Source organism: Oncorhynchus clarkii, chromosome 12 (genome assembly GCF_045791955.1).
Source record: "Oncorhynchus clarkii lewisi isolate Uvic-CL-2024 chromosome 12, UVic_Ocla_1.0, whole genome shotgun sequence".
In the NCBI taxonomy this organism is placed as follows: Eukaryota; Metazoa; Chordata; class Actinopteri; order Salmoniformes; family Salmonidae; genus Oncorhynchus; species Oncorhynchus clarkii.
In genome coordinates, this window is record NC_092158.1 from 56,115,504 (window position 1) to 56,140,967 (window position 25,464).

General features: G+C 42.2%; 2 protein-coding genes across 2 annotated transcripts in view; both read left to right on the forward strand.

The window, feature by feature from the left end:
* Positions 1 to 6,535, forward strand: part of LOC139420835 (actin-binding LIM protein 3-like) — a 130,269-nt gene extending 123,734 nt beyond the window's left edge. The window contains exons 17-23 of the mRNA XM_071171176.1: positions 42 to 195; positions 4,622 to 4,654; positions 5,300 to 5,358; positions 5,533 to 5,593; positions 5,705 to 5,712; positions 6,041 to 6,121; positions 6,274 to 6,535. Coding sequence (XP_071027277.1) covers positions 42 to 195; positions 4,622 to 4,654; positions 5,300 to 5,358; positions 5,533 to 5,593; positions 5,705 to 5,712; positions 6,041 to 6,121; positions 6,274 to 6,387 — 510 coding nt within the window. The 3' untranslated portion in view covers positions 6,388 to 6,535. The remainder of the gene's footprint in view (positions 1 to 41; positions 196 to 4,621; positions 4,655 to 5,299; positions 5,359 to 5,532; positions 5,594 to 5,704; positions 5,713 to 6,040; positions 6,122 to 6,273) is intronic.
* A 2,154-nt stretch (positions 6,536 to 8,689) lies between these two features.
* Positions 8,690 to 25,464, forward strand: part of LOC139420836 (actin filament-associated protein 1-like 1) — a 36,619-nt gene continuing 19,844 nt past the window's right edge. Inside the window, exon 1 of the mRNA XM_071171178.1 lies at positions 8,690 to 8,883. Coding sequence (XP_071027279.1) covers positions 8,781 to 8,883 — 103 coding nt within the window. The 5' untranslated portion in view covers positions 8,690 to 8,780. The remainder of the gene's footprint in view (positions 8,884 to 25,464) is intronic.

A 25,464-nucleotide genomic window follows, 5' to 3' on the forward strand; every position in this document is an offset into this window, starting at 1 on the left:
TCTCTCTCTCTCTCTCTCTCTCTCCCCCCCCCCCCCCCCAGCTCCAAGGTGGTATAGGCCGTATGATTCTGAAGGAGGAGATGAAAGCTAGGTCGGGTTCCTATGACAATGACCCATGGGGCAGCGCCCGAAACTCCCGTAGCGGCAGCAAAGAGGCCCTGCACAACGTGGGCTACAACAACACTGTCAACGGATGTAAGAACACCATTATCCACTTATATTACAGATCTGATAAAGACGTAGTCCATAAACATCACTGTCGTCCTTTTATCCACACTGACATAGCATTGAGGCTAGATTTCAATATTTGACAAGCCAGTTGTTTTCTCTGTTCTCTCATGTGCATTGCTCATCCGGATCCTGGTGCTATATGAATAGCTATGGGGAAGGTGTGCCTGTCCGTCCTTAGCTAGCTCCTCGGCAGCAGTGTGGAGGTGAGAGGAGGGCAGAGTGCCAGGGGTCTGAGCCAGAGAGAGATGGGAGATGAGTCAGTTAAATCCCAGCCTCTGATGGACTGACTGACTGACAAATGCTGTTATGAGAGGAGCCGCTCCATAGTGACTCAGCGATCCAAAAATATAATATATGCCTCCCAAATGGCCCCCTATTCCCTCTATAGTGCACTGCTTTTGACCATAGTAGTGCACTACATAGGGAATGGGTTGTTTTTTGGGATGGACACCATGTTATGTACCACCTGGAAGTTATGCCTGTACGTCAAGATTGTGTATAAATTTAAGTGCGCTATGTTGTTGTGATTGAGATCCCCCTCAGGTTGCCATACCTTATATGTGGTCAGATCTTCCATCCCTGTGGCTTTGGGAATTAATGCATCTGTCTCTGTACAAACAGACAGACAGAGAGAGAGAGAGAGATAGACAGAGAGAGAGAGAGAGAGAGAGAGAGAGAGAGAGAGAGAGAGAGGTGTTGCTGTGTCCTCTCCTGCTGTTAATGAATTAGTCAGGGAGAGACAAAGTCCCCAGCTTCAAGTTGCAGCACATAAACATACCCACCTTGATACACACAGAGGTAATTGAACATTCTGTGTGGTGCCTTGCAAAAGTATTCAGACCCCTTGGATTTCTTCATATTTTATTGTGTTACAAAATGGGATTCAAATTGATGTAATTGTCCTTTTTTTAAACAATTTACACAAAGTATTCTGTACTGTCAAAGTTCAGCAACAACAAAAAAGAAGATTAATAGAAAATAAAGAACTAAAATAGTCATTGCATAAGTACTCAGCTCCCTGAGTCAATGCATGTTAGAAAGACCTTTGGCACTGATTACAGCTGTGAGTCTTCTTGGATCTTCTTGGAAGTCTTAAAGAGCTTTTCACACCTGGATTGTGCAATATTTTCCCATTATTCTTTTCTAAATTCTTCAAGCTCTGTGAAGATGTTGGGGATCATGTCTAGACATAGATTTTCAAGCATATTTAAGTCAAAACTGTAACATTCACTGTCTTCTTGGTAAGCAACTCCAGTGTAGATTTGGCCTTGTGTTTTAGGTTATTGTCCTGCTGAAAGGTGCATTTGTCTCCCAGTGTCTGGTGGAAAGCTGACTGAACCAGGTTTTCCTCTAGGATTTTGCCTGTGCTTAGCTCCATCCCGTTTCCTTTTTATCCTGAAAAACTCCACAGTAGTTGCCGACGACAAGCATACCCATACCATGACGCAGCAACCACCATACTTGAAAATAAGGAAGCACTTTACTCAGTGATTTGTCCCAAACATAAAGCTTTGCATTTAGGCCAAAAAAGTGTATTCCTTTGTTGTGTTTTTTTTTGCAGTGTTAATTTAGTGCCATGTTGCATACAAGATGCATGTTTTGTAATATTTTTATTCTGTGTATTTGTATTCTTCTTTTCACTTAGTCATTTTAGTCATTATTTTGGAATCACTACAATGTTGTTGAGCCATCTTAAGTTTTCTACCATCAAAACAATTCTGTAGCTGTTTTACAATCACCATTGGCCTCATGGTAACATCCCTGAGCAGTTTCATTCCTGTCCTGCAGCTTAGTTCAGAAGGACAACTGCAACTTTGTGTCTGGGTGGTTTAATATATAATCCACAGCATATTTATTAACTTGACCATGATTCAAGAGATAGTCCATGTTGGATTTCTTATTGTTACCCATCTGCCAATCACTGCCCTTCTTTATGAGGCTTTTGAAAAGCTCTCTGGTCTTTGTAGTTGAATCTGTGCTTGAAATTCAATACTTGACTGAGGGACCTTACAGATGTTGTATCTACGGGGGACAGAGGAAGGGTTAGTCATTCAAAAAGTGTCCATGTAACGTTTTATGTGATTTGTTAAGCACTGTAGCAAGCCATGCACAATGCTGCGCATCCCAACACATATACACACACCACCTTGGCCTTCAGCCCCTCTCCATGATTAAACTGCATACGAAGCCAGCACGGGAGAGAAATCTGATACACTGCGACCAACTGACCCTATTCATCTATCATGTCAGTTTATCATCTCTCATCTCTAATGATAACGCACAGGCAGGTAGAGAGCAGAGCAGGGAGGAAACGGTGCTCTGCTGGAGATGACAATCAGTCCACATCCACGTAGAGCTGATGTAACAGTATAACTTTAGACCGTCCCCTCGCCCATACCCGGGCGCGAACCTGGGACCCTCTGCACACATCAACAACAGTCACCCACGAAGCATCGTTACCCATCGCCCCAGAAAAGCCCTTGGGGGAACCACTACTTCAAGGTCTCAGAGCAAGTGACGTCACCGATTGAAACGCTATTTAGCGCGCACCACCGCTAACTAGCTAGCCGTTTCACATCCGTTACACTGAGACTGTGTCATAGGTAACCATGCGTTTCTGGCTGCTCTGATGAAGGATGTGCACACTTACATCGAGCCTCCTCTCTCCTATCTCCTCCTTACTCATCACTTGAAGTGTATGTTTACATGTTAGGGTGTGGAAACGAGAGTGAGAGAGCGAGAAGGAGAGAGAGGGAGAATGTGCGTTTTGTTGTGTACTGCAGGGCGTACATACATATGACTCCCCCCCACCGCCCCACTCCAGTTGAAGGCTTATGTCCCTCTTCCTGTTTTATTGATGAGTCATTAAAGCTGCCGCCATGTTTAAAGGATGTTGTCATTCTCTTTGGGGAAAGTGAGAACACAACCAGCAACAGCACCAGCCAGCCACACTGACTAATGTGATGCACATGAAAGCTTTCTAAAGGAGCCATTGATTTGGGTGTTTAACCTGACTGTTGGGTAGCGTCCCAAATGGCACCCTTTTCCCTGTATTGTGCAGTACTTTTGACCAGGGCCCATAGTTAAAAGTAATGCACTACACTACCGGTCAAACATTTTAGAACACCTACTCATTCAAGGGTTTTTCTTTATTTTTTACTATTTTCTACATTGTAGAATAATAGTGAAGACATCAAAACTATGAAATAACACATATGGAATCATGTAGTAACCCAAAAAGTGATAAACAAATCAAAATATATTTTATATTTGAGCCACCCTTTGCCTTGATGACAGCTTTGCACACGCCTGGCATTCTCTCAACCAGCTTCATGAGGTAGTCACCTGGAATGCATTTCAATTAACAGGTGTGCCTTCTTAAAAGTGGAATTTGTGGAATTTCTTTCCTTCTTAATGTGTTTGAGCCAATACAGAAGATAGTATACAGAAGATAGTCCTATTTGGTTAAAAAAAAACAAGTCCATATTATGGTAAGAACAGCTCAACTAAGCAAAGAGAAACAACAGTCCATAATTTATTTAAGACATGAAGGTCAGTCAATATGGAAAAGTTCGAGAACTTTGGAAGTTTCTTCAAGTGTCATCTCAAAAACCATCAAGCGCTATGATGAAACTGGCTCTCATGAGGACCGCCACAGGAATGGAAGACCCACAGTTACCGCTGCTGCAGAGGATAAGTGTTATTTCATAGTTTTGATGTCTTCACTACTATTCTGCAATGTAGAAAATAGTCAAAATAAAGATAAACCCTAGAATGAGTAAGTGTTCTAAAATGTTTACTGGTACTGTAAATAAGGAATAGGGAGCCATTTGGGACACACACGTTAGTACACATATTGTTGGAAGATGAAATGGTTATTCATCTCACTGAACCCACTTTTATTTAAGTCCTCCTTGTTGTATATCTCTTGTGTTCTTGTTATTATCCTTGTTATATGTGTTAAGTCCTACTAGAACAAGCAGTGGCATTGTTGTCTGGCATTGTTCGTACAGACCTCTTCCATCTCTCCATCCTCACTGTAATCCACGAGAAGCTGTGTCATACTATAGCTCCTAGAGCATTGTTTTTCTCAAACTTGAGAACCGCAGTTGCTATGTGTTTGGTATCTTTCATCATTGTCATGACCCTGGATTCAAGACTGATTGTATCAGGAGGGTCTTTTAAGATTCTGTTGAGAAACCGGTATAGGATCTTTATGAGACCAGATGAGAACCCTTAACCATGCACCTCTACAAGCAGAGGCTGTATCTAACCATGTCAACCCCCCTCCCTCTCTCCCCCCGCTCTCTCTTTCTCTCACTCTCTCTCTGTCTTTCTCTTTCTCTCTCTGTCTCCATCTGTCTCCACCTATATATTGCTCTCTCTGCAGCTCCCACCAGATCCCACTACAATGCAGGCAGTGGTGAGTGATATGACTCTGTCTGTCTGTCTGTCTGTCTGTCTGTCTGTCTGTCTGTCTGTCTGTCTGTCTGTCTGTCTGTCTGTCTGTCTGTCTGTCTGTCTGTACAGCGCTGAGGGTCATCACAAGGGCACAGTACAGTTATATCAGTGTATGCAAGATGATCTCTTTAGCCATGTCACTCATCTGATATTGATTGATTTGTGTATATTACAATGATCATCACAATGACAACAAATGCCATTTTAATGAAATCAATTGTGCTCATAGTTTTTTACTCAAGGATTACAAATCATGCATGTTGCATAGTAGAGGTTGAAAATATCAATGAATTAAAAATGTAAGATACAGTACATATTCTGCTGCATAATGGCTTTTGATACAGGCTTTGACATTTCTTTGTAATGTCATTGCCCGTAAATGAAAAAGACAGAGAGAAAGACAGGGATTCGCCGTTGTGTTTGCTCTTAGCGCCCCCTGCTGTCTCTTATACACATCTGCATGTGTTCTCTGTTAGAAATGCTAATTGCCCCATCCGTCACTGAGTGTTTCCAATGATGTGTGCAGTGTTCTGCTGTGGCCCAGTATGTGGGTGTGTTGTAACTCACAGGCTGAACGGCAGGGATGCTTGTGTTTGCTCACTTCCAGATTCCTTCATCGCCAAGTCATCCTCATTGCCTGGGTACGGCAGGAACGGACTGCACAGGGTGAGTTCTCTGAGGGTGGGGGGTGTGACGAATGAGGGGGGTGGGGGGTTGTCACAGGGTGTGGGGGTTGAACATGGGCCCTGTGGATCCAAATCAGCTCAAGACCAATAACTTGTGGCTATGGCCTGATGTGGGCTTTGGGTAATAATTATACTTGTTGTCTGTCTCTTTCAGCCCCAGAGTGCGGATTATTTCCAGTACGACAGCAGCAATGTAGTGAACTGGGGAATCAGAGGTTAGCAAAAATGGGTTTGCCTTTCAATGTCATGACTTGAATACAAAATACATAACCAATGAGAATATGTATAAATGTGCTGATCAGTTCTTTTTCTCTCTTTTTCTACAGAATACAAGGTAAGATGTTATGCAAATTCCGTAACAAACTGACCGCCACTTAACCAAAGATAAGCTGACAGTAGAGAACTCTAGAACAGAAAAGAGGAAATTGAGCCCAATAAGAAAGGAACAGTGAGAGTGTCGTCCTACTGATCTGCTGCTATGGCTCTGAAAGGAAGTCATTCATCTGTACTTCAGAGGAAGTACAGATGAATGTATGACACAGGCAAACGTCTTTGAGCCGTTGGCAATAGGATGGGCGGCATTGCTTAGTCTGCGTCTGGTGTGAGAATCCAAACACGTTGAACGTTTGGCTCATAACCACAGTACGCCACTCCTTCCTCAGATCTACCCATATGACGTGTTGGTAGTCACCGTAAGGGGGCGCAACCAGCCCCCCAATGACGTGGACAGAGCCAGACTAGAGGTGAGTTTCTCTCAGGTTTGTAAACATGCAAGTAATGCAAACCTCTCACTTTACGTACTATGGAGAAAGTCGGTTGTATTCTATTTCTGAGATGGTTCTGACTATGTCACTCCGACAAACACTAACGTATGTGTTTAATCTCTCTCTGCCAGCGCCACCTGTCTCCTGAGGAGTTCTACCGGGTGTTTAGGATGACTATGGCTGACTTTGACCGGCTGGCACTGTGGAAGAGAAACGAGCTGAAGAAACAAGTCAGGTTGTTCTGAAAGGACTGGCGTGTATAAGCTCAGTGTAGCAACCTGCTGGGCTTAATGTTAGAGACGCCCAAGTCCTCACTGAGAGCCATTAACAACTAGTCTGGATAGTCCGCCACACTGGCCAGAGACACAGCAGAACCCGAACTAGAACCAGCATGGTTCTCCGGTTCTATGGTTCCATCACATGCTCTGGGTCATGGAAACCCATCCCGTCTTGAGTCTATACATCAATAATATCTCTCTGGCGAAAGAGGACTAACATACTACTACTCCTCCCAAGCTATGTCTGTCCGTGAAAACCTACATCTGCAGAGAGGTCTAGACCATGCTAGTTCTGCCTATGCTTTCAGTATTTTCAGTTTTGTTTTATTATTATGAGTTTTAACTATAGTTTATGGCTGTCGTGTCATGAGGTTATAGCATCTTTGAAGCCTCTTCTAGGTTGCAGGTTTGGGAAGCTCTGAAACATGGCCAAGCAGGAAAGAGAACACCAGCAAACTGTCCAAACAGAACGTGCTACCAGATTAGCCTTGTCTTTGCTTTCTTTACTCGAAATACATTGTTTCATTCACCGCCTTTTTTTGTTTGTTTTTTAACATTGAGACTAAAACTTTTATTTCTTTATAGAGCGAGGGTTCACCTCGGAGCGAAAGGCTAGATTGATATATTGTGGTAGCCTACAGTTGAATTAAATGAGTGGATTATATTGTATGTTTACTGAAAAGCCAAAGTAATATTATGTTAAGAAATGATGATTTTCGTTATTTTTGTAAAATGCATAAACAGACTGAATGCATGTTTCCAGAAATGGTTCCCGTGTGAGTATGAGACCAGGCTCTTGCCTTCGCACTGAACGTTCATTGATTTGCTATACTAAATTGATGAAAGGGATCTGAACAATGTAATGTACGTATTGGAGTTCTGGATTATTTAGTACTCTCAATTTCAATTGAACCCAAGGACATGTCATTTACAGTAATGGAATATCATGTTATAAATGGATATTGGATTGTAATTTAGAGCTGGGATTGTATTTAGGATAACAGCTGACCTGTGAGTGACTTGTCATGGGGAGACATGACCTGATTCTATCTCAACACATAGAGATGGAGAAAATGAATAGAGATAGAAATGAATAACATGGAATCGGAACTGCTTCTAAATAGATATTTAGAAAGTGGATTGAAGGGATTGGTGACCAGAGGTCTGGATAACAGGTGAGGTATGGATCTGAATTAGATTACAACTCAAAGGAGTTGAACGGAATCTTCCCTTAACAATACAATGTGAGGAAGGAAGGAATCGGGGTGAGGGAATTTTGTAGATGTTGGAGTGGAATTGATTTGATGGAATTGTCCTGATTGGTCTTTGTTGACGCCGGTCCCAAATGATAACCAGGGTTGCTGTGCTAAAGCTTACACTATAGTGTACATACAGTAGAACTAAGAATTCTCCTGTTGGTTTTTGAAGAGGTGACTCATAGTTATCCAATAGATTATCCAATATTGTTGGTACATTATATACATTAAAAACTGTCCCTTTTCGTTCTGTCCTGTTTCTTTTCCCGTTGTTTACCTTTTTATTTTTGTCCCTTTTGTTATCCTGTTGTTTCCCCATTTTATTTCTGTCCCTTGTTTTCCTGTTGTTTCCCCCTTCATTTCTGTCCATTTTGTTTTGCTTTTGTTTCCACTTTTATTTCTGGCCCTATTGTTTTCTTTCTTAGTATATACATGCAAAACTGTCTCTTTTCTTTTCAATTTGATTTGAATAGTCTGTTATGAGGTTGTGTCAAAGGAAATACTGCTTCTGATTGTTAGTGTATGGAGCACTGCCTTTATCAGACTGTAATATTAGTCATACTGACTAGCAGTCATCTAGTATAACTACTCTTACTGCCATCTTTGTAATGGCTGTTTGTTTTATTGATTCGTTTGTGTGTGTGTGTGTGTGTGTGTGTGTGTGTGTGTGTGTGTGTGTGTGTGTGTGTGTGTGTGTGTGTGTGTGTGTGTGTGTTTGTCACAAGATATCATAGACATTTACAATACTAACAATACTGTCAATAATGTACAAACAGTACACATAATTTACAATCTCATCTCATCGACATTAACTATAAAAGCTTTGGGCGACTTTTACATTGACGTTTTCGTTTTGTAACTATACAAAGCAATCTGCTTATTATTTATTTCCCTGTCAGACCTACTGCCCAATAAATGATGTATATATCGTATTTAAATAAATGCAGTTTACATGTGGATAAATGTCTGTGTTGATTGTGCAAAGGTGATGTCATCATGTGTAGTAGCACAGCAGCCAATAGGTTTCGCTCTATATTCGCTTAGGACCCTGTGAACGCGAGCAGATGAGGTGAACTCGCATTTCTGTGTCACTTTACGACACGCATGGGGGATACATCGTGTAATGCAGCGCAAACTTGGCCAAAATCAATGAATGTCAAAGAAAAACCGTCTTGGAAAGCACACATGGATACCAGTAGCGATAACTGTAAGTAACGGTCCTATTTATAGCGATTGGTAACTAGTGAAGGAAAGTTTGGACATATCTCTATCCCTATATCTCTGTTACTGACGTGATAGATTAGTCTGATTTATGCTATGTCATATCGCAGTAATGTAAAGTCGGTGCATAGATGCTGTGTGAGTTTAACACGGATTCATTCATCTAGTTTCATCGGGGTGATGCAATCTAATGCTAACAGTCCCTTTGGGAAGCTGAGCTGGAGTATGTGATGTGGAAGCGCGCTGTGTTGGCTTGCCTCTGCATCTTCTCTGCGCATAGCAATACACTGTATTTTGTGGTGGAGGGAGAAATGAATGATTTATTTCCTAAATGTTAATTTCTTTTTATCAGAGGACTATAATAATTTGTTTAATGACTAGAAAAGAAAATCAATTAAAGTTTCAAATAGCCTACACATAGTACAATACAACATTATTATCTCCATGTAGATACAAAGGTATTACTTCTTGATCCAAATTTGAATAGAAAAAGGCGAGACTAGTTAGTAGAAAACAGTTGTGGGTTTTTCTCTTCTGTGTTATAATAAATCCTGTCCACCTCTCCCCCTACTCAGCATCATTGTCATGGACCTTGACCTTTATCAGTGTTTCCTAGCCTTTCCCTTCCTCTCACTACCTCCTGTCCTCTGTGCTCTGCTAGTTGAAGGCCAGGCCTCTGGGATCACTATTTATGACTGGAGTGAAAACTAACTACCTTACTCTGCATCCAGGAAGTCAGTCCGTCTTGTGACCCAACAAACACCAGGAAAGAACACTCATCACCATGCATGCTGTTTGTTTCTAGCCGCTGTGTGTGTGTGTGTGTGTGTGTGTGTGTGTGTGTGTGCGTGCGTGCGTGCGTGCGTGCGTGCGTGCGTGCGTGCGTGCGCGGGTGCGTGTGTGTTTGAGAGAGTGCATGCGTGCGAGCATGCCTGTGTGTGTGTGTGTTTACATGCACAGCTGAATGGAAATTATTTTAATTTTTCTCCCTCTTAATTACTCATTCACAAAATAGGCAGCCATAGCACAAAGACACACATTGCTCAGTGACCTACAGTACATGTTGCATATCTAATGTGTTTTGCAATGGTATGTTCTAGCTACAGTACATTCCCTGTACTGTCTTTGCACATTTGTGTTTGAGCCTTTAGTCTTGGCCCACATTCTGTTCCCACAGAGTCGTTCCACCTCAAATAGCACAAGAAAGAGGATTTCGACATCCACGTCTCAGATTGTGCTGAAATTGTTTAAAACATTATTTTGTTCAAATATAATTTGATCTCTGAGAAATTAAGCTAATTGATTGCACCCAAATCGGCCATTTTAATTTATAGGATTCATATAATATTCAATAAATATAGTACCAAACATCCGATTTGGACCAAACTTCTTCCTATCATTGAATAAGACATGAGGAATCCAATTAAATGAAGAAGAAAAAAGGCCCCCACAGGCCCCCCACACCCTCGCCAAATCCCACCCCAACAACCAGTATATAGTATCAGTTCTCTATGTCTGACAAGTAGTATGGAGCTGTGGCTTGGAGTATTGCTTTTTCATACTATATAAATGTATTCCCTGTGAGTCTTGTGATGTCCTCCATGAAAGCAATTCAGTTTTGTGTGTGTGTGTGTGGTTTATTCCCTTTAAAAAGGTCTGGATTATTTAGACCATTCCTGGTGAAGAAGCAAACCATTAGGCTACAGCAGTTCTAATGGTTTCAATGTTATGTTCTCTAATGGTCTTCTATGGTAAAAGACTCAAACACACACTGTAGTATTTTCCAATGGTAATATTTTTTTATTTTTTTTAACCGTTATTTTAAAGTTGGGTTTAATGGTAAATGTTACTAATCACACTACATATAGAGATGTTTTTTCATATTTTTATTGAAAAATGTATGACTGCCATGGAATGGTTTATAATTGTATTATTTTATTAGGGTTTTCACAATATTTTGGTCACTAGCCCATTTCGCCATCAAAGTTTTGGGGTTGTAGGAAAAGTCTTCATATGAGCATTGCACCATAGGGATAGCCCTCTCAGAGAGATGCAATTGTTCAAGGAGAGTTGGGTGGAAGCATTAGGTTGCGAAGAGAAGTACAAATTGTATTGTTTTCATGGAGGACAGGCTTGATTTGTGAAGATGACCACACAATTCATTTTCATTATCGGTTGTCTACCCAAAATGCAAAAAAAAAAATTGTGATTAGTTTATAAATAATAATAAACACAAGAGACCAGCAAACTTTAAAAAAGGGCAAAGCCTGGTACTTTAACATGGTTTAACAGGAAATAAGGCAAGCAACTTGAATGACAAATGTATCTGAAATGGGAACAAAAACCTCACCAGATTCACAGGGAATACAGATGCCATATCTTCATTTGATCATCCTGTTGTTGCAGGAATTTTCCTGCACAGCGGGAAATGCAAACTTGTACCCTATTTGAGGTTCAAAAAGGCTTCTAAAGTTTGTAATTTCTACTGTAAAATGTCAGCCTTGATTTGCAAAAAAATGGCAATTCATTATAATCTACATAATAATTCACATTTCCTGTTGATGCAGGATTCTTTTTCTGCTGTAGCAAACTGGCTCAGATTACGATCCTACATCTGTACATTCAGGCCCGGCTCCAGGATGACATGCCTGAAGGGACATTTAAAATTTAACTAGAGCCCTAATAAAACAAAGGTTCAAACATATCTGAAATGTAGCCGTACACAACAACCGTTGTTTTATATAATAACACAAGAAAGATATGTGCCCCACTAACACATACTGTACAAGTGTATCCAAAATGACCTGAGTGGTGCATCGGTCTAAGGCATTGCATCGCAGTGCTTGAGGCGTCACTACAGACCCGGGTTCGATCCCTGGCTGTGTCGCAGCTGGCTGCGACTGGGAGACCCATGAGGCGGTGCACAATTGGCCCAACGTCATCCGGGTTAGGGGAGGGTTTGGCCGGTCAGGATGTCCTTGTCCCACCGTGATCTAGTTACTCCTGTGGCGGGCCGGGCGCATGTACCCTGCCAGTTTTACAGTGTTCCTAATGTTTGGTATACTCTAGAAATTATTAATACCTAAATTATTCCACAGTTTGTTGTCTTACAGCCTGAATGCAAAATTGATTAAATAGATATTTGTTTAGCCATCTACACACAATAGCCCATAATGACAAAGTGAAAACATGTTTAGATTTTTTTTTGAAATCCAGAAATATCTCATTTACATAAGTTTTCACACCCCTGAGTCCATACATGTTAGAATCACCTTTGGCAGTGATTACAACTGTGCGTCTTCCTGGGTAAGTCTCTAAGAGCTTTGCAAACCTGGTGTCACGGCCGTCGAAAGAAGTGGACCAAAGTGCAGCGTTGTGAGCGTACATTTTCCTTTTTATTTCAAATGTCCCCAACAAAACAACCGTGAAGCTTACAGGGCTATAGCGCCACTAACAAAGATAACTACCCACACTGAAGGAGGGGGAAAAGGGCTACCTAAGTATGATTCCCAATCAGAGACAACGATAGACAGCTGTCCCTGATTGAGAACCATACCCGGCCAAAACATAGAAATAAAGAAACATAGAAAACAAAACATAGAATGCCCACCCAAATCACACCCTGACCAAACCAAAGTAGAGACATAAAAAGGCTCTCTCAGGTCAGGGAGTGACACCTGGATTGTACAATATTTGGCCATTATTCTTTTCAAAATTATTTAAGCTCTGTCAAGTTGGTTGCTGGTCATTGCTAGACAGCCATTTTCAAGTCTTGCCATAGATTTTCAAGTAAATTTAAGTCCAAACTGTAACTAGGACACTAGGAACATTCAATGTCGTCTTGGTAACCGACTCCAGTGTATACTTGGCCTTGTGTTTTATGTTTTTGTCTTGCTGAAAGGTGAATTTGTCTCCCAGTGTCTGTTGGAAAGCAGACTGAACCAGGTTTTCCTCTAGGATTTGGCCTGTGCTTAACTCTGTTCTGTTTATTTGTATTTATTTGTATAAAAAACTCCCTAGTCCTTTCCGATGACAACCATAACGTGATGCAGCCACCACCATGCTTGAAAATATGAAGAGCGGTACTCAGTGTTGTGTTGGATTTTCCCCAAACATAATGCTTTGTATTCAGGACATAAAGTTAATTTATTTTCCTTTTTTTTTTTTTCAGTTTTACTTTAGTGCCTAGTTGCAAGCAGGGTGCACGTTTTCAAATATTTTATTCTGTACAGGCTTCCTTCTTTTCACTGTCATTTAGGTTAGTATTGTGATGTAACTACAATGTTGTTGATCCATCCTCACTTTTCTCTTATCACAGCCATTAAAACTCTGACTGTTTTAAAGTCACCATTGGCCTCATGGTGAAATCCCTGAGCGGTTTCCTTCCTTTCCGGCAACTGAGTTAGGAAGGACGCCTTTATCTTTGTAGTGACTGGTTGTATTGATACACCATCCAAAGTGTAATTATTAACTTCACCATGCTCAAAGGGATTTTCAATATCTGCAATAGGTGCCCTTTGTGAGGCATTGGAAAACATCCCTGGTCTTTGTGGTTGAATCTTTGTTGGAAATTCACTGCTCGACTGAGGGATCTTACAGATAATTGTATGTGTGGGGTACAGAGATGAGGTAGACATTCACAAATCATGTTAAACACTATTGTTGCACACAGAGTGAGTCCATGCAACATTATGTTACTTGTTAAGCACATGTTTACTCCTGAACTAATATAGCCTTTTTTTTTAAATTAATTTGTAAACATTTCTAAAAACATAATTCCACTTTGACATTATCTCAATTGAACCCATTTAAAATTCAGGCTGTAACACAACAAAATGTGGAAAAAGTCAAGGGGTGTGGATACCTTTTGAAGGTACTGTCACTACTGCTGTACTCACCTTTTCTATTCATATACTGTCCATAATGTCTATACACACCATGCTATATAACTACTGCTGTACTCACCTTTTCTATTCATATACTGTCCATACTGTCTATACACACCATGCTATATAACTACTGCTTTACTCACCTTTTCTATTCATATACTGTCCATACTGTCCATACACACCACCTAAATACATAGATATTTATATTCCTGACTCTGACATTGCTCGTTCTGATATTTCTTAATTCCTTTCTTTGAATGTTTTGAGATGTGTGTATTGTTAGTTGTTACCACACTGTTGGAGCTAGAAACATAAGCATTTCGCTGCACCTGTGATAACATCTGTAAAATATGTGTGCGTGACCAATGATATTGTTTTTGAGAGGCCCAGTCAATAACATTAATAACAAAACAATCAAATAAAAGGTTCCTGGAGTATCCGTTAGGGGTCCTTAAAATTGAAACTGTGGGGGAACCCTATAAGTTCTTCGAAGAACCCTTTTAATGGATCCTCGAAGATCTTTTTGAAGAACCTTTTGGGGCTAATTTTTATCTTAACTACCCTCCCTATTATTATTATCATTATTATTAATTATTATTATTATCATTACTATTAATAATAATAGTAATAATAATAATAATAATATGCATGACAATAACAACAATAAACATAACATTTTAGTTGTCAGTGTTTCTTATGATTTTAGTGGGAAAGCTGAAAAAATAAATCCAAATATGAGGTAACCTCCCAGCAGAGCCACAAGTCCAATGGGTATATCCTCTGGTATGTTGATGTTAAATGTGTTGATGTTCTCTGTATCCATAGCCAGAAGGATTTTGCAGTGCGTGGTGATCTAACAGGTTTCCTGAGGTGTAGGGAGGGTGTGTGATTAACAAAACATGCACAGAATTCATACCTTGGTTTTTGTGGTGAATGTGAATGAAAAAAACTGTTTTGATAATGGTTTTCAGACACATACCTTGTCCACAATGTAGAAAGAAGCCTATGGGATATTCATTGAAGAGGTAAGGGAGGAGGATGGTAAATGTGATCTGCATAATATACCAACACCAATTGACATACCTTTGTATGCCTCCTCGTCTGTATACCTGCAGACACAAAAGTGAGCAGTTCAGTCATCTCCACCCAATACAGCTAGCCTTCAACATATTCTTATAGCCCACATAATCCTACCTCTATGATGACTGATATTCATAGAATTGTGTCCGTTTTGTGTTTTTAGAAAGATTTCCACATGTGAAAAGATAGATGGTAACTTCATAGAACAATATCAATTTAGATCACACAAGGGACAAACGGTACCTTAAATTCAGATCTTTACATTTTTCAGTTAAGTGCCTGCACCTGCTGTCCTTTCAAATCCAAATGTATCGGTTAGGTCTTTTTTAGAGTGCACCATAAGTCCCATTAGAATAAATATGTGATTCATGTTCTCCTTGTCCAAATAATAGAAGCTTAACTCAAAGGTCTCCACCTATGCACTGAGCGCTGAGAGAAGTTCACACTCACTTGGGACACATCAAGACACATGTATGTAAAAACACATCAAAGTTGGAGTGGACTCGAATTCAACTTGAATGTAAAAGTGGACAAGGGATGTCTCACAGGATGAGGGCTTTGGATAAACATTATAGTGCTTGTTGATTTAGGAATGTATACAGAGTGTGATCTACTGCAGAATGTTACCGTGTAGAATTCTGTCGGGCATGAAAAGGTATTTCCTTCTGAATCTTACCATGACAGTCTGTGTAACTGGGGCCCTGATTTTTTTTGTTCTTCTTCTCCTGAACACGTTACCCGACTTGGAAAAACTGGGTCCTTACTTATATAATATTCACCAAAAGCCACTGCACATGGTAGGCCAATTCTGATAGTTGTACATATTTTGAGGTACAGTATTTTGGTGGCTATCGTCGAGGATTCATCGAGTAGGTCTGGGATTAAGACCCCTCTCACAGCTGTGCACATGGCACACTCCTATAAATACCCTGGGCCACAGAGACAAAGCCCCCAGTCTTCTGCTGCTCATAAGGCCTGACAGCCTAACACTGTCTGTCTCACACACTGGAATGCCTGCTGAGACCAGCCTGACCAACAGCTCTCTCTCACATAGAGGCAGGGTGAAATCATATGCTATTATGGAGATATGAATAGAGATGTAAGAGCCAAAGTGGTCTTCGTCCGAGAGTGGCCCGCCACACTTTGGCTCATGCCCCCAATGCATGAAGGGGCACTCTGTATCTGTTGACCCAAAGGTCAAGGCCCCTAGCAGGGGAGGCTGAGATACTCTGACTGGGCTGTTTTTTTTATCATGGTCATAGATGGGAGTTTGCTGAACTGAGACCTAATTTTCATGACCTGTCCCTCCTCTGACCTCTGAGAGTGTCACGGATAGCCAAGCAGGTCGTAGAATAACGATAAGAGACATAGAGAGAGCTGTTCAAGCACGCACATCCCTAAGAGGCTTGGATACATTTTATGAATGATTTGAATTCCTTCCTCAAATCTCACAAAGCGCCCTAGTAAGCCCATTACACAACCACCCTCACTGTTCACTTCTCAAGTATGTCGGTTATACTGTGTAATGTGTGTGTGTGCAGCATATTCTAGACTTCACAATATTCCTCCATCTCAGTGGAGATGTTGGGGGTGTTGTTCTGCAAATGCACAAATATAAGTCCCGTGACTGCATGATTGTAGGTCTCATGACTGGTTCTTTAGCTGAGGAGTCTAACCACTCACAAACACACACACTCTTGTATCTCTTCCATTCTTCGGCAGTATGGTCTAAAAAAAGGGTTTTGTGAGGAATGGGGGGGGGGTCCTCTGCGGAGCATTGTCACAAACTTCCTGTTGATTTGCACTAAACTGTTTTGTGTTGAAATAATGGAGAGCAGCATCCTGAGTCTAAATAGAGACATTCAAAAAAACAACTGAGACTGTAAAAAAATTGTTGATGCTATGGTATGTTATTCTTGCGATGTGGTGGTGGCATCTTGACAATGAGGATGCGGCCAAAGTAAACATTTTTTTTGTAGACTTCCTGAAGACTCAAAGTCAGTCACACTGACCAGTTGTTGTGATGGAGCATAGACCACCTCTGGGAGATGGATGTTCTCAGGAAATATCTCTTATCTCCTGAATGTGTCTTATAATGCTTCACTTCACTTCTGTTCTCATTACCTTTTAATCTTCTCATTACTATGTAATGACACATGTTGCCAATGTCATCCTACAATGCTGTCCTGTTCTTCCCCTCCCTCTGAGTGCTGTGGCCTGTTGTCTGTCTGAGATCTGTGATTGACCCAATCCAACTTGTTGTTGTTGTCAACATTGAATTACATCCTCCCTCCCACCAAGGCCATGTGGCCTCCATGTGACCGTGCTCTGGTTGCACAAAGGCCCTCTCTGTGGATCCCTCAGCAGTCCTCACTGAGTGTGATGAACAGCAAGCCTCTTTCCCGCAACAGCTGATGTGCATCTTCAGAGGGAGTCTGTCCTGTCCTTGGTTGTGTACTGTAGGGAGGACAGGGCAGGTCAAACCAGAACACATAGCTCTCTTTCCTCTCAGCTCTCTCACATAGCTCGCTCTTCTCCTAGACTGGAGACCATCGTTGTGTGCAGATATATCTCCCTAAGCTTTGGTCTGGAGAGGACATTACTGGACAGCGAGATAGGAGACATACAGCAATGTGATATCATTAAGACTTACAGACAGAGATAGAATCAGCTGATCTTATGTGCGATGCAAAGGTAAAAGAAGGTGATGGGATGAAGGCGATGATGAAGTGCATTTTGGATGTAGCAGGGACGAGCATATAGGAATAGGAAGCTAAAGGGTTGATAGAAGCTGCTTCATCAGCCTAGACGGGAAATCTCAGCTGCAGGACATAAGGTGCTGATCGTGGACTATAGAAAAAGGAGAGCCGAACAGGCCCCAATTAACATCGACAGGACTGAAGTGGAGCAAGTTGAGAGTTTCAAGTTCCTTGGTGTCCACATCACCAACAAACTATCATGGTCCAAATACACCAGGACAGTTGTGAAGAGGGCATGACAACACATTTCCCCCCTCGGGAGACTTGGCATGGGCATGGGTCCCCAGATCCTCAAAAAGTTCTACAGCTGCACCATCGAGAGCATCCTGACTGATTGCATCACCGCCTGGAATGGCAACTGCTCGGCATCTGACAGTAAGGCACTACATAGGGTAGTGCCTACGACCCAGTACATCACTGGGGCCAAGCTTCCTGACATCCAGGACCGATATGCTAGGCCGTGTCAGAGGAAGGCCCAAAAAATTGTCAGAGACTCCAACCACCCTAGTCATAGACTGTTCTCTCTGCTCCCGAACAGCAAGCGGTACCGGAGCGACAAGTCTAAGACCAAAAGGCTCCTTAACAGCTTCTACCCCCAAGCCATAAAACTGCTGAACAATTAATCCACCCAGACTATTTACATTGACCCCCCCCCCCCCTTTGTTTTTACACTGCTGCTACTCGCTGTTTATTATCTATGCATAGTCACTTTACAAATTACCTCGACCAACCTGTACCCCCGCACATTGACTCGGTACCGGTGCCCCCTGTATATAGCCATGTTATTGTTATGGAAATGTATTGTGTTACTTTTTGATTGATTAGATTTATTTAGTAAATATTTTATTGACTCTATTTCTTGAACTGCATTGTTGTTTGATTTAATATCCATGTACCCATAATGCGGATGGATGCCTATGGACCGCACACAGCTGCCTCCCAACGCCTCTGCACATATCAGCTACAGTGTGTGTGTGTGTATGTTTGTGTTGTTTTTTTTGTTCTAGTTTCTAACATTGCCTTGTCGCCCTTTCTTTTTTTATGTGAGCGGTAAAATCAGACAGGCTATAATCTTCCAAAAGTATATATATATATATATACACAAAAGTTTGTGGACACCTTTTCAAATGAGTGCATTTGGCTATTTCAGTCACTCCCATTGCTGCCAGGTGTATAAAATTGAGCACACAAATATGCCATCTCCATAGACAAACATTGGCAGTAGAATTGTCTTACTGAAGGCTCAGTGACTTTCAACGTGGCACCGTCATAGGTTGCCACCTTTCCAACGAGTCTATTCATCAAATTTCTGCCCTGCTAGAGTTGCCCCGGGCAACTGTAAGTGCTGTTATTGTCACACCCTGATCTGTTTCACCTGTCTTTGTGATTTTCTCCACCCCCCTCCAGGTGTTGCCAATCTTCCCCATTATTCCCTGTGTATTTATACCGGTGTTCTCTGTTTGTCTGTTGCCAGTTTGTTTTGTTTGTCAAGTCAACCAGCGTTTTTTGTATCAGCTCCTGCTTTTCCCCAGTCTCTCTTTTCTCGTCCTCCTGGGTTTGGCAGATGCCAGGAGAACGCTACCTGCCCAAATGCATAGTGCCAACTGTAAAGTTTGGTGGCAGAGGAATAATTGTCTGGGGCTATTTTTCATGGTTTGGTCTAGGCCCCTTAGTTCCAGTGAAGGGAAATCTTAACACTACAGCATACAATGACATTATAGACGATTCTGTGCTTTCAACTTTTGGCAACAGTTTGGGGAAGGCCCTTACCTGTTTCAGCATGACAATGCCCCCGTGCACAAAGTGAGGTCCATACAGAGATGGTTTGTCGAGATCGGTGTGGAAGAACTTGACTGGCCTGCACAGAGCCCTGACCTCAACTCCAACGAATACCTTTGGGATCAATTGGAACGCCGACTGCGAGCCAGGCCTAATCGCCCAATATCAGTGCCTGACCTAATTACTGCTCTTGTGGCTGAATGGGAGCAAGTCCCCTCCTAGAAAAGTGGAGGCTGTTATAGCAGCAAAGGGGGGACCAACTCCATATTAATGCCCATGATTTTGGAATGAGATGTTCAGGGAGCAGGTGTCCACATATCTTTGGTCATGTAGTGTATATACAGAGGGGCAAAAAAGTATTTAGTCAGCCACCAATTGTGCAAGTTCTCCCACTTAAAAAGATGAGAGAGGCCTGTAATTTTCATCATAGGTACATTATGTTGCCCGGGCGGTGTGTTTGCTTGTTTGGAGGTGACCAAATACTTATTTTCCACCATAATTTGCAAATAAATTCATTAAAAATCCTACAATGTGATTTTCTGGATTTTATTTCTCATTTTGTCTGTCATAGTTGAAGTGTACCTATGCTGACAATTACAGGCCTCTCTCATCTTGGGAGAACTTGCACAATTGGTGGCTGACTAAATACTTTTTTTGCCCCACTGTATAAACTACCTTTCAAAAGTTTGGGGTCACTTAGAAATGTCCTTGTTTTAAAAAAGAAATCAGATTTTTGTCCATTTAAAATAACATCTAATTGATCAGAAATACAGTGTAGACATTGTTAATGTTGTAAATGACTATTGTAGCTGGAAACGGCAGATTTTTTATGGAATATCTACATAGGCGTACAGAGGCCCATTATCAGAAACCATTACTCCTGTGTTCCAATGGCACGTTGTGTTAGCTAATCCATGTCTATCATTTTAAAAGGCTAAGTGATCAATAGAAAACCCTTTTGCATTTATGTTAGCACAGCTGAAAATAAATAAAACAGGCTTTCTTTAGACTAGTTGAGTATCTGGAGCATCAACATTTGTGGGTTCAATTACAGGCTCAAAATGTCCAGAAACAAATAACTTTCTTCTGAAACTTGTCAGTCTATTCTTGTTCTGAGAAAGGAAGGCTATTCCATGCGAGAAATTGCCAAGAAACTGAAGATCTCGTACAACGGTGTGTACTCCCTTCACAGAACAGCACAAACTGTCTTGAACCAGAACAGAAAGAGGAGTGGAGGCCCCGGTGCACAACTTAGCAAGAGGACAAATACATTAGAGTGTCGAGTTTGAGAAACAGATGCCTCACAAGTCCTCAACTGACATCTTCATTAAATAGTACCCGCAAAACACCAGTCTCAACGTCAACCGTGAAGAGGCGACTCCGGGATGCTGGCCATCTAGGCATCTTCCCCCTGCCCTGTACTATAATGATGGGGTTGTAACATAATGAAGAGTGGGTAATGACCAAATGTTTGGTCTTGACAAGTAAGGGTGGGTAATGAAGAAAAATATAATTAAAATGAAACAAAAAGGAGATATGACTGATATGCATTTTTCTACGGCTGGCCATGCTTTCCACCTGGCTTCCCCTACCCCAGTCAACAGCCCTGCACTCCCCACAGCAAGTCGCCCATGCCTCCCCGATTTCTCCTTCACCCAAATCCAGAGAGCTGATGTTCTGAAAGAGCTGCAAAATCTGTACCCCTACAAATCTGCCAGGCTAGACAATCTGGATCCTCTCTCTCTAAAATGATCTGCCGAAATTGTTGCAAACCCTATCACTAGCTGTTCAAGCTCTCTTTCGTATCGTCTGAGATTCCCAAAGATTGGAAAGCTGCAGTGGTCATCCCCCTTTTCAAAGGGGAGACACTCTAGACCCAAACTGCTACAGAGCTATATCTATCTTACCCTGCCTTTCTAAGGTCTTCGAAAGCCAAGTTTACAAACAGATTACCGACCATTTTGAATCTCAACGTATCTTCTCCGCTATGCAATCTGGTTTCAGAGCTGGTCATGGGTGCACCTCATCCACGCTCAAGGTCCTAAATGATATCATAACCGCCATCGATAAGAGACATTACTGTGCAGCCGTATTCATCGACCTGGCCTAGGCTTTCGACTCTGTCTATCACCACATTCTTATTGGCAGACTCAACAGCCTTGGTTTCTCAAATGATTGCCTCGCCTGGTTTACCAACTACTTCTCTGATATAGTTCAGTGTGTCAAATCGGAGGGCCTGTTGTCCGGACATCTGGCAGTCTCTATGGGGGTGCCACAGGGTTTAATTCTCGGGCCGACACTCTTCTCTGGATACATCAATGATTTTGCTATTGCTGCTGGGGATTCTCTGATCCACCTCTACGCAGACGACACCATTCTGTATACTTCTGGCCCTTCGTTGGACACTGTGTTAACTAACCTCCAGACGAGCTTCAATGCCATACAATTCTCCTTCCGTGGCATCCAACTGCTCTTAAATGCAAGTAAAACTAAATGCATGCTCTTCAACCGATCACTTCCCGCACCTTCCCACCTGTCCAGCATCAAATCAAATCACATTTATTTATATAACCCTTCGTACATCAGCTGACATTTCAAAGTGCTGTACAGAAACCCAGCCTAAAACCCCAAACAGCAAGCAATGCAGGTGTAGAAGCACGGTGGCTAGGAAAAACTTCTTAGAAAGGCAAAAACCCAGGAAGAAACCTAGAGAGGAACCAGGCTATGAGGGGTGGCCAGTCCTCTTCTGGCTGTGCCAGGTGGAGATTATAACAGAACATGGCCAAGATGTTCAAATGTTCATAAATGACCAGCATGGTCAAATAATAATAATCACAGTAGTTGTCGAGGACTGATTTGGCAGGCGAAAACCTCTCTGGACGGCTCTAACTTAGAATATGTGGATAACTACAAATACCTAGGTGTCTGGTTAGACTGTAAACTGTCCTTCCAGACTCACATTATGCATCTCCAATCCAAAATGAAATCTAGAATCGGCTTCCTATTTCGCAACAAATCCTTCACTCATGCTGCCAAACATACCCTCATAAAACTGACCATCCTACCGATCCTCGACTTCGGCGATGTCATTTATAAAATAGCCTCCAACACTCTACTCAACAAATTGGATGCGGTCTATCACAGTGCCATCCGTTTTGTCACCAAAGCCCCATATACTACCCACCACTGCGACCTGTATGCTCTCGTCGGCTGGCCCTCGCTTCACTCTCGTCGCCAAACCCACTGGATCCAGGTTATCTACAAGTCTCTGTTAGGTCAAGCCCCGCCTTATCTCAGCTCACTGGTCACCATAGCAGCACCCACCCGTAGCATGCGTTCCAGCAGGTAAATCTCACTGGTCACCCCCAAAGCCAATTTATCCTTTGGCCGCCTTTCCTTACAGTTCTCTGCTGCCAATGACTGGAACGAACTGCATAAATCACTGAAGCTGGAGACTCATATCTCCCTCACTAGCTTTAAGCACCAGCTGTCAGAGCAGCTCACAGATCACTGCACCTGTACATAGCCCATCTGTAAACAGCCTATCCAACTACCTCATCCCCATACTGTATTTATTTATTTATCTTGCTCCTTTGCACCCCATTATCTCTACTTGCACATTCATCTTCTGCATGTCTACACATCAGTGTTTAATTTCTATATTGCAATTACTTTGCCACCATGGCCAATTTATTGGCTTAAGTCCCTTACACTACCTCATTTGCACTCTCTGTATATAGACTTTTTGTTTTCCTTTTTTTCTACTGTAATATTGATTGTATGTTTGTTTATTCCATGTGTAACTCTGTGTTTGTATGTGTATGTGTCGAACTGCTACGCTTTATCTTGGCCAGGTCGCAGTTGCAAATGAGAACTTGTTCTCAACTAGCCTACCTGGTTAAATAAAGGTGAAATATATATATATATATATATATATATATATATATATATATATTTATTTTTTTTAAATGCAAGCCTAATGCCTAACCAGTTAAAAATAGGATAGCTGTAGGATCCATATTTTGTCGATTGCTCATTAATTGGCATGGTGTCATCACTGTGTAAATGTCCTGGACCTTAGGCAATATAATTGTAACAAGTTCAATGCTCAGCGATAATAGTAATATTGTTCCTTGTACTTGAGGGGGGTCCTCCTCACTGCCTTATGCTGAGGGCAGCACCATAGCCATAGGCTAGGACTGAGATGCTGCTTCATCCACCACTTGACAAAACTCATCTTGACCTTCCAGAACACAACACACATTTTCCCACAGCCAAGGATTCTCAAGACTTCTTCGATGAGCACGTCAAGCCCAACACACAAGGGGACAAGCCGACAGATGGAACCTCATGACTGGCTCATTATGCAGGTATGCTATCCACAATATTGGATAGCATAGCTGCATCTCAGTCTTAGCATGCGTAGCCGGGATCTCACCTCGTTGTAGGTCTCCCTCTGTTTAGCAATTTGGCACATAGGTCTGGGTAGATGCTGATCCTCTTCCCTGCATAGGTCAGACCCCCGCATTCCGCAGCAAGGTAAACAATTCGCCGCTTGCCTTCAAGTGTGTGGATCCGCACAATCATACATACGAGATCTGCTGCGGAGTTGACCTGTGCGATGCCCAGTGTTATTCAGCAGCATAGGACCCAGCTTCTCCTGCCCGAACACTTCATAGAAAAGATTGCTCGTGAAGGAAGTGACTAGCACATTGAATTTACGGGAATGATTTTCGAGTGATTCCGTTTTCTCTTTGAGGAGTTTGTGTTATTCCTTCCAACTTCGCTTGTGCTGTTTCCAGGTCATGGAGCCGCACCTCTGTCACATTGGCGATCTTCTCCAGGCTTTCCACTTTGGTTGAATAGGTATCCCCTTTAGCAGTGAGCACTGCCAATGATTAATTCACCGGTTTTATTTGTAAATGGAGGGCAGAGGTAAACACCTCACGAACAATCTCAAGTGTAGTAGCGGCCAGCTCTTTCTGTTGTCTGTGTTGAGAGCCGCCGTGTTTCCACAGTTGAATTGTGGCCGGACAAATTCTAGCTGCTGGAGCCTAATAAACCTACTAGTTATTTATTGTCACACAATGAATGTCCCACGCCCTGACACGATGTTAAGTATTGACAAGTTTTAAGAAATGCGTTTGTTAATTCATAGCAATTTGCAGAAGAAAGCCACAAAAAAAAGCCACGCGTTTCAATGTATGCCGCCAGAACCACAACTCACCGGACTGCATTGTCCCCGTTTCTTTAAGAGCATTGTCTGGCCCTTGTCTGGACAATGGTGTATTGTTAGGGTGCGGAAAGGCTGAATGAAAGGGGCTTGAATGAAGGCTCAGGATAACCTCCCCTCTCTGTGTTTGTGACCTATCCAGTGTAGGATGTAGCTTTGTTGAATTACTGGAGACATTACGGTTGTCACAACCCCTTGGCGGTGTCTACTTTGGCTCTGTTGGATTAGCACAAAGATCTTTGGTAAGTACTTGTAAATATAAGAGGCTGTCTGTTTCTTTGTTCGTGGTAGCATCAGTGCAGGTCAGTTTGCTGATTTGACATTACTTTTACCACAAGCCAACTTTGATGATACTGGATAAAGTTCTCAGGGGAGAGAGTACACGTCAGGTTTCATGGTCTTAGCTGACAGCTCTGTGATCTGGGATTGTTGACAGTTGACAGGCAAGGCTTTGTTGACCTGAACTCACAGAACCACGGCAGGGGTCAAAAGTCATAGTGTTCAATCACTCTGTGTAGGTGTGGCTGCAGGGGAACGTGACTAGATGAGGCCTCTCTGAGCACTGTGACTGTACTAAACTAACTGTAACACCACCATGATCCCCCGGCCAGGCAGGCTGACACACTTCCCAGAGGTGTGTAGGATTGAGGGTGTTGCATGGGAACGCGAGCAGCGCGGAAACTGGGCGGAAGGGTGGACGGGCCCCTCTCTGCCCCAGGCAGTAGGGTTCACACACAGACAATGGAGCCCTGGAGACCCAGGGCTGTGGAGTTGTGATTGCACCCCACACCGCTAAAATAACACACACATCCTACCGTACCGCTTAG